The following is a 14230-nucleotide window of genomic DNA, read 5'->3' on the forward strand; positions in this document are numbered from 1 at the left end:
CAATCAGCAGGTGGGGATGTGTTCTTACCAAAGCATTGCTGTTGCAGTGGCGTTCAAGGGGCTGTATGTGCTGTCTGGCAGGGATGCCAACATGCTTAGCAGAACTACAAATCCTTTGGCAAGTAATACGGTTCCCATACATGTGTTTTTTTTTTTTTTGTTTTTTTTTTTAATTATATTGAGTTCAGCTTTAATGGAAATTGCTGAGTAATAGATAAAAGATTATTAATTGTAATAATATTGTGTGTGTACTGCAGCAGAAGAAACAGGAGCAACAGTAAGAGGGAGAAAAGTTTTTATTACAAAATGACAGTGGGAATACACATCACACTGCCCTGCCATCCCAAAAAAATCCACATGGCTATTTTGCACTTAGGAAAGGTTAAAAACATTTTTTAAAAGGTTTGTTACACTCTACAGAAAGTCCAGGCCTGTTATATTATAAACCTACAGATCGTACCAGTTATCATATATGGTATCAAAATGAAGCAGATTTAACATGGTAATGCAGGAGTTTCAAGATGATATACAGAGTAGTAGCAGAGAAGAGACCTCTAAATTGGCATTAGGCCGGGATGCCAACATTTCCTTTACTATCTCACCATAAATTAGATCCACTCTGAAATATTATTCATGTGATATTCCATGGAGCCCAACACCTGTGTGAGAAGAAAAAGCTGCTACTCCCTAAGGCCCCGTTCACACTTGTCTAGTTGAAACTGCACACAGGTTCTGTGTGCTTTTTGTTATAATTCCACTTGTATTTTTCCTGCACATTTCATTTCTCTTTTTTTAAAAACAAAGCTTGGATATTTCCATTGTTTAGAATATACTAAGATAGGGAAAAGAGCAGGGTTTTTTTTGTTAAAGGGACACTGTCACCTTACTCATTCAAGTGAACAAAATTAAAAGGGCGCCAGTAAACTAGCCCAAACCCTGATGAAGGGGAATGCTTTGGCCCTTGAAACGCGTTGCTTATACTGTCAAGAATAAAGAGATATGGACTCTTGAGAAAATCGTTCGACACTCTGTTCCTTCTATTCACCCAAAACTTTTCAAGTTGGGAGATGATCATCCCCCCCACCTTGTGTTGAGTGGCTAAGGCCTAGTTGGCAAAAGCACCAACTTGCATATGAAGCCATTTTTGGGTCCAGCACCCCTTTTTGTCTGAGTTTGCCACCTTTGGCATGCAGGGCAAAGTGACAGTGTCTCTACAAAGTCCCGCCCATACCTACCTTACCAATTCCTCTTCCTCTGCACATAAATAATGGGTGTCAGTGACCAGAGCGGGAAGTGACATTGCCTCCTTGGTCTTGTGACATTGCTTGGAATTGCTGATTGCTGATAGACCCCAGTGCTGTCACAGGGGAAGAGGTCACATGCTCCACCACACCAGAATGTGCTGGGTATTGTAACCAGCTATAGAGGAAGGAGCACCCATGGAGTGCTGACAAGGAGAGTATAAGGGGTGTGATCAGGTGTGTGATGTGCAGACACCATCACTTTGCCCTGCATAGGCAAAAAGTGACAATGTCTCTTTAAAGTAGAATTCTAGCCAAATATTTTTATTTTAAGACTGTGTGGAAAGGTTGGATTCTCTGCTAAGTTTTTATTACTTTGCCCATTACTGATGATTTTCCTTCCTTTCACTAGAAGAGGAAGTAAGGACCCATTTCCCCAGTGAACAGACAACAGAAAAAGAGTTTGTAACCTTTCCCTGCGCTATTAATTAAAAATGGGATGGAGTTCCACTTTAAATAACCAACAGACTGTTTTAACTAAACTCATCATAAGAGACAAAATGGAGCCCACCATTGATTAGCTAACCCTCTAAAAATGCCAGTTGCCCGGCTGCCTGTCTGACTTTTCTGACTCGCATGTTTGTTCCAGGTCAGCGATTCTAAAAGGTACTAAATCAAGAGGGTTTGGCATAACACTCAGACAACAAGTATTTTCACATATAGGTCAGCAATGACCGATCTAATTGAGAAACGCTGTTATAACATTTTACCGTTTCTGCTAAAAATATTATTACTAATAGTTAGGAAATTATTCATCCACATATCCTGTTTAAAATCCATAGTGACCTACCCTATATGCAAATGGAGCAATCATGTACAAATACTGGTTCATTTGCCTCCTAACAGTCATGCACTTCTGCTTACTGAGCAATATATTCATTTTAAACATTGTTCAACTTTAATCTGTACAAAGGTTCCAGTTAACTTGTCCTGTACAGTTCTTTACATTTCTATACATGTCACTTGCTTCTGTACAGAAAATCCCTTTATTGCAGAATATCTATTACTATCAAATCTTCATTCAGAATATTGTAGATTAAATACCTTATAACATCCACAGGTTAATGACAGAACTTTTCTCAGATTACTTAAGAAGATATAGTTTTCAAAAGCAGCAGTAGAAATCAATAATCAAGTAAGGCCCCTGTCACACCAGTGCCCATTGTCTGCAGTTTGAATGCCCGTGTTTGATACATACAGAATATAAGATAATTTGAACTATAGAATACATTTAGATTAATATTTTCTGCCCCAAGCTATATGTCACGTGCAACCCCCTACTTCTAGCTCAATTTGAACAGCTAGCCTTCATATTACATTAAACAGTCAGTCCACTTAAAATTAAGGTTTTGGTATATGCTGGAAGGGTAGGCAAACTTCGTCCTTCCACAAGTTCTGTGAGGAGTTCTGTGAGACTCTGATAGCCCAGAAGCATTTGCATGATGGAACTTGTGGTTCTGAAACAGCTGAGGGGCCAACATTTGCCTATGCTTGTGTTAGAGAGTTAAACCACCTTATACCGCTAGGGGACGCTATAAGTAAGATTTCTGTACTGAATTCCTGGCTTTGCACACCTGCTGTGCTCAAAATAGGGGTTCCAACCAACCCTGCTGGATTTTGAATTATTTTGTATTATGGAGACTATAACAGGAGGAGCTTGAACACATGAAGGTGGGCAAGGACATCCAAAACTCCCAGGTGGGCAGGAATAGAGTCAGGAATTATGGCAGTTAGGCACCACTGTTAACATACGAGGTGTGTCTATTAAATAACGAGACTGATTAAATAACTCACTTTTATTTATATGTACTACAAATGTAATGCTTGTCTCCTTCAATATATTCGCCATTTGCACTAATACATTGCTGCAGTCTTGTTTTCCACTGGTCGAAGGCATGGAGAAAATCATTTTCTGTTAGCTGTTTCAACACATACGCTGTTTTCGTCTTTACAGCATCAACTTACTCAAAATGTCTCCCTTTAAGCACGGATTTAACTTTTGGGAATTCATTCTCGCATCCCTCTCTGACTCTTTTGTGCCACTCAAACACACGTGCACGAGACAGGCCATCATTCCCATAAGCTGTAGTAAGCATTTGAAAACATTCTGTTGGTGTTTTGTGCAATTTTACTAAAATATTCAAATTGACGCGTTGTTCAACTTTTAAACTTAGCATTATTTTAGCACACTACAGAAAACACAACCAAACTAAACGACGACTCACAATCAACTGAACGTCATAGTGTTGCTGCTTGTTATGCAGGTTCAGACATGTTCAAGGTCACCACGCATGCAGTTATAACCGGTTCTGACTGCTTTGTTTACTAGGTGGGAGCACAGTCTTGTTGTTTAATAGACACACCTAATACAAGAAGCCAAGGGTGGCTCAGCCCACCAGGCTCCACTTGTAACTAAAGTATCCCTCTTGGGTGGAATGACCCTTTAACAAAATCAGATGCCTTAGTCATACAAGACACACCAGGGTTGAGGGTGAAGGACAGTTTGCCCTGGGTGGCTACTTCTAGACCTTTTGCCGTACTTTGCTAGCAGTTTCAAGTCTATTAATCAAGAGCATGGGGAACTGAAAGTATGCAGGACACCACTATGAGAATACACAGGCTGCAAAAAGAATGGGTTAGTGGCTGTGAGCAGCAAAATACGTTGGTGCCTTTGGGCCACCTTAGGTCTCAGCTCATGGGGCATCTGGCCCTGGTCACCCCCCTGGGGTCATTTCAGATAAAAAGAAAAAATAGCACTTAGCAGAGTTACATATTATATATGTGTTACAGATTATTCAAAATAAGTATATACACTGTATCACATGTAATACTTGCTACACCAAACCGACTCCTATATTTGCTTTACATTTCCTCATACAATTCAAAAGTGCCACTCATATATTAACAGTACCTGTAGAAATATGTTTTAGTTATAACCTATAAATACAGAGATGCTTATATGTTTATGTATGGTTTTCTAGTTTATGAAGTGACTACAAAATATTGACTAGGTATAATGGAATGCGTACATGGGGGTGGGATGAATAATGCATTATTGCTTAAATAATACAGAGTCGAATGCAATGTGAGTAGGAATTTTTTTACATAAAAAATCTTAAGGCTCTATTACATAGATGTTCTTTTTCCAGTGTGCATGACCAACTGGAAATTGATGCCACTCTCCTGCAACAAAATCATTTAATTTTACTCTTCCTCAAGCATAATGATATTATGAAACATAAAATGTTAAGTGCAAAAAAATGTGCCTTTTGCGGTAATAAATATTTGCGCACTACCAGCTTACACCCAGTCACATGACCAACGCCTCAGCAGATCCTGGAAGGCCTGACATTCAATGGTATATGTAGACAAATTTGTAATTTTTCAATACAGTAGGTTTGTTTTGCCATCTGTGGCCATTTGGGAGATTTTCTCTTACTTGGTGATGTCACTGTGGGGATACAACTACTTTATATTAAAGTGTACTTTATACTTTATATAGAAAGTGTAAAAAACTTAATAGAGGGGACATCTTCCTATGGGGATACTAGTTCTGGTGACCTGGGGGGGGATTCCCTTCATTTGCAGTTTGGCCATGGGACAGGAAGTGAAGGTAATATTTACCCTATGGGACATCGATGACTAAAAAAAAAACCAAAACTGAGAAAATACCGTACCCTATCCAAAGTGAAAAAAGAAAATGTTTTGCCCATAGTTCTACTTTAATAAGGTGGGGGAAGTTGGGGGTGAAAAAGAAACCACCTAGTGGCTAAAAGATCCCCTCTGCCAGGGAGCTTCAGTTAGTAACAAACAATACAAGAATAGAATATTACAACAAAATAATACTAAGCATGTACTCTCCTATCCTTTACAGCCAAGGAAGCTGCTGTCTTAGCCTCTGTTTGATTTGCAGATTCCATGGTTCTGCACATGTGATCAGATATGACACCAGTTTGATGGCTTGATGGTTGAATTGGGAGCAATAGCAACTGTGACAGTTATCATTCATAGCATCCCTTCAATGTAACTGTTTTGGGAAACCATTAAATCGATGGGTTTAGTTCCATTTAAATCCAAAAATACAGCCAAATTGAAACTAAATCCATCGATTTTAGAGGTTGCTGTAAATGATAACTTGTACTCCCAACTGTCAAGCCATCAAATGGCTGGTGTCACAGCTGATCAAATGTGCAGCACCATTGCAACTGTAGATCAAACAGAGGCTAAAATGTCATCTCCCTTGGCTGTAAAGGAGAAGGTTTAGTTCCCCTTTAATCCATACAGATGCATTATGTTGATTATAGATGCTTAGTAATTAATAACAAAAAAGCTAATTTCTATTGGTCCTGTTGCTTCCCGTTGGAAAATTCTGTTGCTTCTATCACGGTTTGTTACTAACTAAATCTCTCTGGCAGAGGTTGGCTTTTATCTACTAGGTGGTCTGTGTTTTTTTTTTTTTTTTTTTTTTTTTTTTTTTTTTTTTTTTTTTATTGCACCTAGTTTCCTCCTCCTGTAAGTGGTGACTTAAAGCGGTATTAAATCCAAAAACAAAAATTTAGTATATTGCAGCTTAACCGCTTGCGGACCAGCCGCCATCTTTGTACTGCGGCAGGTCTGCACATTCCGACTAACCGCCGTAGCTGTACGTCGGTCCCTTTAAGCAGGGATATGTAGAAGAATACATATCGGCCTAAACTGAGTAAAAAAATTAGCTTTTTTTTAAAAAAATTGGGGATATTTATTATAGCAAAAAGTACAAAACATTGGGTTTTTTTCAAAATTGTCGCTCTTTTTTTGTTATAATAAAAACCGCAGAGATGATCAAATACCACCAAAAGAAAGCTCTATTTGTGGGGAATAAACCCAATTTTGTTTGCATACAGCGTCGCACGACCACGCAATTGTCCGTTAAAGTGATGCAGTGCAAAAAATGGCCTGGTCATTGAGCACCCAAATCTTCCAGGGCTGAAGTGGTTAAAGTGTTTGTAAAGTGAGGTTTTTTATCCTAATGCATTCAATGAAAAAACCTTCTGTGTGAAGCAGCCGCCCTCCAGCATCCCCCAGTACTTACCTGAGCCCCATCTTCCTCCAGTGATGTCCACGAGTTCCTCAGCCGTCTGGGAAGCCAATCAGAGAGAGGGGACAGAAACGGGGCTCCATGTCTGAATGGACACAGGGAGCTGTGACTCGGCTTGGGTGCCCCCATAGCAAGCTACTTGTTGTGGGGGCACTCAACAGGAGGGAGGGGCCAGGAGAGCCAAAGAGGGACCCAAAGAGGATCTTGGCTTTTCTGTGCAAAACCAACTGCACAGAGCAGGTAAGTATAACATGTTTATTATTTTAAGAGAAAAAAACGAGACTTTACAATCACTTTAATTATCAATCATTGGATGTGATGGCTGCATTCGTTTTCTTTGGCTTTTTTCCCTCTGTTTTCACCTGGTGATCTGGTCAGTAACATACCTCCTGTATTAGTGAGACACCACTGTGGATGAATGATCACAGAAGGCACAGCAGACAACAGCACCGTCAGTCTGGGGGGAGGGTAGTGTTAAATGTATTTAGTAGATTTTTTACACTAACAAACTCAAGCAAAATTCCAGCTCATACTTCATAATCAGTTTCAGCAAACAGTTTTTATTTTGGGATAAAGGTTTTACATGAATAAATAAAAGCTGATCATTTAAGCACCTCGGTCAGTGTTAAGTGGTTTGTCTCATCCATATAGACTGATACATTCTGCTGGAGCGGTTGTGCTTTTGAAAAACAAACATGCTGGCTGGATCACCAGAAAATAGAAGAAAGAAAGACGTAAAAATAAAACGAATGTAGCCATCTAAGAATTGGTAAGATGCAATATAATACATGTTTGCTTTTTGGTTTAACCACTTCCCGACGAGCTGCCGCAGTATGGCAGGATGGCACAGCTGCACGAGCCGTCGTAGCTGTTTGTCGGCTCTTTAAGACGCGGTAGCAGGCGCAATGACTGCCGGGCATCCATGACGGAGCGAGAACCGGGATCTGTGCGTGTAAACACACAAATCCCGTTTCTGTCAGGGGAGAGGAGACAGATCGTGTGTTCCTACTAAGTGGGAACAACGATCTCTCTCCTCCTCTAGTCAGCCACATTCCCCCCCAGTTAGAAACACTCATAGTTAACCCCTTGATTGCTCCCTAGTGTTAATCCCTTCGCTGCCAGTGACATTTATACAGTAATTGGTGGCTATTTTTAGCTCTGATCACTGTATAAATGTCACTGGTCTCAAAAAAAGTGTCTGATGTGTCTGTCGCAATGTTGCAGTCCCAATAAAAATTGCAGATCACCGCCATTACTAGTAAAAAAAAAAAATAATACTAAAAATGTCATAAATCTATCCCCTATTTTGTAGACGCTATAACTTTTGCGCTAACCAATCGCTTATTGTGATTTTTTTTTTTTTTTTTCCTTTACCAAAAATCTGTAGAAGAATACATATCGGCCTAAACTGATGGAGATTTTTTTTTTTAATTTCTTTTTTGGACATTTATTATAGCAAAAAGTACAAAATATTGTTTTGTTTTTTTTTCAAAATTGTCGCTCTTTTTTTTTTTTATAGCGCAAAAAATAAAAACCGCCGAGATGATCAAATACCACCAAAAGAAAGCTCTATTTGTGGGAAAAAAAAGGACATCAATTTTGTTTGGGTACAACATCGCATGACTGCGCAATTGTCAGTTAAAGCGACAAAGTGCCGTATCACAAAAAAATGGCCTGGTCAGGAAGGGGGCTAATCCTTCTGGGGCTTAAGTGGTTAATACAGCTTTAAATCCCTATGGCTAATGACTAAAACTGTGTCCCTTAATACAGAAGAAAATGTGTTTATGGTAAAAGAAGAGCATTTTATACAACCCTACTACACCATAAGGGCATTTGAATGTCCAGAATAACACAAGGGGAGATACTGCAGTCAATGTCATAGAATTTAAAAAAATTGCATAAACACAAATTATGGCATCTTAATAATTAATTGATCCCCAGCAGAAATGGAGCCATCAGCATATCAATGTGCTCCTCTCCACTTCCCCCTTCCCCTGGCCCGGTGTTCCTGTAGGCACTGAAATGCATCAAACATTGCGTGCCACAAACATCCCACGGGTCATTAGTCCGGAGACAGAGATATTTTTCATGTGCAGTAATGCAATGCTCCGTTTTATGGAAATGTCATGTTTATCAGTGATAATGAATTTGTACATGATCATCTTTGCCTACAGGTTGGCTTCAGGCAAGACAATATCTGCAACTCAGAAGTCTGTAGATTTAAAAAGGCAGTATATGTTAGTAGGAATTCTCCCCAAGGACAAAGATAGCAAAAAAAAATTAAACTAAGTTTTAACTATTCCCTACTATCCAAAAAACAAAACAAAAAAGGCTTTAGATACAGTAAAAAATGTTATATTACTTATTGAATTTCCTGACATTTTGGAGTCAACCTAGAAGAATAATGGATAAATCTAACCATTTTTTTTGAAAATTCAAATAAGTGTTAAGTGAAATTTGATTTGTCAACTGAAGGATGGTTAAAGGCTGTATTAATAAAAAAAGGTTTAATTTTACTAAATTTGACCTTTCAAAAAGCAAATTATTAATTTGACTAATTTATAAAGTCTCAGTATCACTTGTAGAGCCAGACAGAACAAATGACCTCTAGCTCTGCACCAGAGGAGCTTACAATTAAATTTCTCCACTGCGGCACACAAAAAGCCTACCAATATATATGTATTCCAATGGAGATAGATATAGTGCTTAAGTGTTTAAAGAAATGACAGCTTTTTTGAAAAAGTGGTAAGTTCTACCCTAAGAAAATTGTTTGAAACAGAGTTAAATCTATTTTTTCTTACATTTTCAATTATATTTCTATATACGTTTAGCTCTAATTTGCAGACACAAATGGCAAGGGCATTTAAGTGATCACAATTTAAAGGTTTAAAAGTTTAATCAAGAATCACTCATGCTTTGTTTTCTAATATTTTCTAACAAAAAAATAAAATAATTAAAAAAAAAGTTGGATATGTACACGTATGTCATACTTGCCAAACTTTAAAGTGTGATCAATGCTCTGTTCCTTTTAGACTCATTTTTTTTCCACTTGTATAAAAACACTGGTTAAGGGCATTTTATATCCATAACCAAATTCTAGTCCTTTTTATTCTACATTTACAATAAATTGAACAACCCCACCAGCACTATATTAAAGGCATCAGGTTGGCAGGTAAACATGTTGTGACATTTTATCGTCAAAAACAAGAGAAGCATGTGTTATGTCAAAGACATTTGCATTTAAATTACAATTGCAACGCCCCCCACTGGAGAAATGCAATAACACAAAATGCTCAATATTCAGGGTTTACCTAAAAGCATGAAGAAGCTTATTGATAAAAAGCAACTATCGTTGTCCTGGTTTATGAATCCCTGGCAAACTGTGAAAAAAATCAAGAGAATGTCTTGTGTCAAATTTGGAAAAAACTGGGGGAAAACATAACTGCATACCTCCTTACATTGTTCTAAAAGGTGTCACAGCTTTTCATTCTTTAATAAAAATAGCAATTATGCTGGTGGAGAACAGACTGGACTTTTTATCTCCAAACAAACACAATAATCATGAAGATCTGCTAACAAATCTAGGTAAAATGCACAAAAAAAAGAGAAAAGAAAAAAAAATAGAAAAATAATGCTTAAATAGTTATAAACACACCCTTCCCCAAAAAAGAGAAAAAATCATTATTGAAGCTTTAGGCTCCAGAGTTTTAAGAGATTAATATAAACCACATGCATCTCCAAAATACAGCAAAATAAATATAAGGGTGCGTCTTTTTTATTGCATTGTCACTAGGGAACTCATGGGAGACCCCTGCAATTTATAGCCTAACATTTAGTAAAAATATATTTTCCTTGACTATATGAGATATTTAGAAACCTTTAAAATGCTTTAAATCAACAGAGACATGTCTTATAATATCCTTCATAATTAAGAAAAGCATATTTACAGTATGATGGGGTGTATCATAAAATACAGATTCACTTGCAATATGATTCACTTGCAATGAGTCTAGTTCAAATTAAATCTAGGTTGTAAAGCAGCTGGGTCGTCAATGTGACTTTAACCAATGGAATCACATGTTCTCTGGAGCCTAAACAGTGCCTGCTGGCTCCTAGTTTTTACAATTTATACATTATGTTTTGCTTGCCTGGTTTAGACTACTGATTACCAACATCTGGTCCCAAAGTGTATGGTTGACTGGCCGTTTAAATGAATTGGGTCTCAATATGTCAGGAGGAAAATTTAAATCCAATAAGTATGGTAAGATGTGCAATGCTGATGACATGAATGTGAAATGCAGGTATGTGCTAGCTGATGTCTTTTGATTTTATGACTTGGCCTCTTTCTAACCCAAAATCAAGCAAAGAACTGTGGTCAGAAAGATTTGACTGTTTGAGACAACAAAAAAAAATCTGAACATCTCAGTAATACAATCTTGAAAAAGCAATTATCACCCACCCCACAACATGATTATTCTATAGATACAACAGCCAAAGGTTGCCCCGTGTTCAGGCTGCATCAATACACACACTATATAAAACCAGGCCTCGCCTCTGCAAAAAAAAAAAAACATCCTTCATGGATGCAGACGACCCATACCCCTGGCTTACAGAATGCACTGTTACACAACGAAAAACATACCAAACCTGAGGGTCCCATCAAGAGAAGAGAAAAACCTGACACTCTTCAAAGATGGGCTATACCATCGTTATGGCTAGTCGCCTATAAATGAATTATATATGTAAATATATACCATTTTCCGCTAAGTGTACTGTACATCTAATTCTACTGAAGCCTACTATGTTCGCATTATAATATCAATATATTGCAAGGTGCTAGATGGATGCAGAAGTGTGCAGGGCACAGCGTCCAACAGTAGGGTGGGGTTGCTTGGCGACACTGGCACTATTCAAGACACAATTGGTAACACGAAGCACAGTGTGTGGGACGGGAACTACCGTTGGGTAGGAGAGCAGGGGAACAACACATGATTGCTGGTGATCTAGGTGACTACAAAAGACTGTGTTCTACTGTGTATAGAGTGTCCCGCTCCGTCACAAAACACACTGTGCAGGGTAGCTAAACAACCTCTGCACGTTTATTTATAACAATTAAATACGCTAATTGTTTAAAAAAAAAAAAAAAAAAATTGCACTTGTATCCTAAGTCACCCCACATAAAATTACTATAAACCTCCTAATAAGATATATGTATATATTATATAGATATATCTATATCCATAAATGTATTAATTCTAAATTAGTCCAGCCTTCCTGCTTCTAACGCCAGCTGCACAGCATTTGTGGCGCTTGTTCTTGGCGTTCTTGGTCATCCTCCGCCTGAAGGAAATAAAGGTCACCTGGGTTTGCTACAAAAAAAGTTTGCTGTGGTTTTTGAAGGCTAATCGGGGTCCTTGCTCTCTAGTGCAAGAGTAGTTATTTTTCATAATAAAACCTGAGCTGAAGTCTTACAAGGACCTTTAGGTTAGCGGACCCGATGATTCTTTGTTTTGTTTGTTTTTGCCCTGAATTAATGAAACTCAGTATGAAGACACATTCTCCTCTTTCTCTCCATGCTCTTGTCTTCTGACTTGTCAAGCTTCGGGCCAACACCCGTCCAAGGTAAAACAACCGCTAAAATCGCCAGCGGACTGTGCCTTTCATTTCCATCTTCGCACTCTGGTCCCTGGCTCTCTATAGCGGGAGGTCCCAGCAGACTGACAGCCCCCTGGCAAGCAGCAAAAAAGTTATCCTAAAATTGCTTTTTACTGGGCTCATAAGATGTCGTCGTAATCCAGCAACTTGGAGTGCTGGCGGGTTTTCCAAAGACGATATAATCGAAAGTCAAAATAGGTTTCGATCAATTGCTTTCCTAAAAGAAAGAAAAAAAGGTATACATAAAATTGATAATATTTTAATTTACCGTAAAAGAAGAACATAAAGTAGTCCAACTCTTATGACAATGTTTATATTTTGCGCTCTGTGCCCTCCTATCCCAGTAATAAACCTTCTCCCCATTTATCGTATTTGTGTGAGGATGTGAGGTAAAATCTTGCCAAAGTTGTCACAAACAGAAATAAAAAGCGAAGAAATTTTGCTTAACTCTTTTCCTGGGCTTAATAATTAGGGGTTGATTTACTAAAACTGAGGAGTGCAAAATCTGGCGCAGCTGTGCATGGTAGCCAATCAGGTTCTAAATTCAGCTTGTTCAATGAAAGTGATACTAAAACTAAAAGCATTTTTTACCTTAATGCATTTCTTGCATTAAGGTAAAAAACTTTTCCCATTTCTCTGTTAACCCCCTCCCAGCCAGTGGCATTGATACAGTGACAGTGCATATTTTTTTAGCACTGATTACTATATTAGCGTCACTGGTTTCCAAAAAAGTGTCAAAAGTGTCAGTTCGTGTCCGATTTGTCCGCTGAAATTTTACTATCAATTTCGCTGATCTCCACCATTACTAGTAAAAAAAAAAAATAACAGAAAAAAAACTCCATAAAAATATCACATAGGTTGTAGACGCTATAACCTTTGTGCAAACCAATCAATATATGCTTATTGGGATTTTTTTTTTGCTATAAATGTGTAGCAGAATACATATTGGCCTAAACTGATGAAGAAATTAAATTTTTTTTGTTAGATACTGTATGTTTTATAGCAAAAAGTAAAAAAAAAATAGTATTCTTTTGTTTATAGCACAAAAAATAAAAGCGCAGAGGTGATCAAATGCCACCAAAAAAAAGCTCTATTTGTGGGGGGGGGAAAGGACATACATTTTATTTGGGTACAGTGTTGCACAACCGCGCAATTGTCAGTTAAATTAACGTAGTGCCATATCATAAAAAATGGTCTGGTCATGAAGTGGGGTAAATGTTCCAGAGCTGAAGTGGTTAAGATTTGACAAAAAAACTGGAAGCTGATTGGTTGCTATGCAGAGCTGCACCAGATTTTGCACTCTCCAGTTTTAGTAAATCAACCCCTATGCAGTGGCGGCCCGTTCCATAGGGGGCGCATGGGCGCTGCCCCCCCTCCCCCCTCCAGGCAGCCACAAAAAAAAAATGTAAAAAAAAAAAACAATTTTTTTTATACTGGCCCTTTAAAAAAAACAAACAAACAAAAAAAAAGACACAGCGCGACGCCGGACACAGTGCACTTAGTGGAAGCGCCACGTCTATGCAATCACGAGATTGCAGACGTGGCGCTGCATTTGCGGGCGTTTATCCCGCCTTGTGGCGTTTTCTGAAGCGCCGAGTAGCTTCTGCCCGGCCATAGTAATATACACTACAGGCGCCAGGCGGAAGCTACTCGGCGCTTCAGATTTGATTGACATCTGACCTGAGTTAGATGTCACTTCCTGTTTCTTTCTCCCATTGCGCCCGAGAGAGGAAACAGGAAGTATGTCGCTCCATCGCCGCTGCCAGTGGAAGGAGACGCCGCAGGAGAGGACAACAGCAAGGTAAGTACCGCTGTGCGGAGAACGGGGTGGGGGGGGTTGAAGTGACAGAGGCTGCATGTAATGGGACACAGGCATGCTGCTTTTGGGTTAACAGGCTGCATTTGGGGGGGACAGGGGCTGCATTTGGGGGGGGGAACAGAGGCTGCATTTGGGGGGGGGACAGAGGCTGCATTTGGGGGAACAGAGGCTGCATTTGGGGGGGGGACAGAGGCTGCATTTGGGGGGGGGACAGAGGCTGCATTTTATGTGACAAAGGCTGCATTTGATGTGACACAGTCTGCATGTAAGTAGGGACTCTGCTGGGGGCACCTGATGTAAGGACGGACTCTGCTGGGGGCACCTGATGGCATCTGGTTTTAGGCGACGTGGCTAGTGACACTCAGGGCTCCCACTGAT

The 14230-nt window shown here is 39.1% G+C and overlaps 1 protein-coding gene across 2 annotated transcripts in view; it reads right to left on the reverse strand.

The window, feature by feature from the left end:
- Positions 1-278: 278 nt before the first annotated feature.
- The window catches only part of NSMF (NMDA receptor synaptonuclear signaling and neuronal migration factor), an 86808-nt gene continuing 72856 nt past the window's right edge, over positions 279-14230 (reverse strand). For both annotated transcript variants that reach the window (XM_073599984.1, XM_073599985.1), the window contains one exon: positions 279-12250. In XM_073599984.1, coding sequence (XP_073456085.1) covers positions 12153-12250 — 98 coding nt within the window. In that variant the 3' untranslated portion in view covers positions 279-12152. The remainder of the gene's footprint in view (positions 12251-14230) is intronic.

Source organism: Aquarana catesbeiana, linkage group LG09, assembly GCF_042186555.1.
Source record: "Aquarana catesbeiana isolate 2022-GZ linkage group LG09, ASM4218655v1, whole genome shotgun sequence".
NCBI lineage: Eukaryota > Metazoa > Chordata > Amphibia > Anura > Ranidae > Aquarana > Aquarana catesbeiana.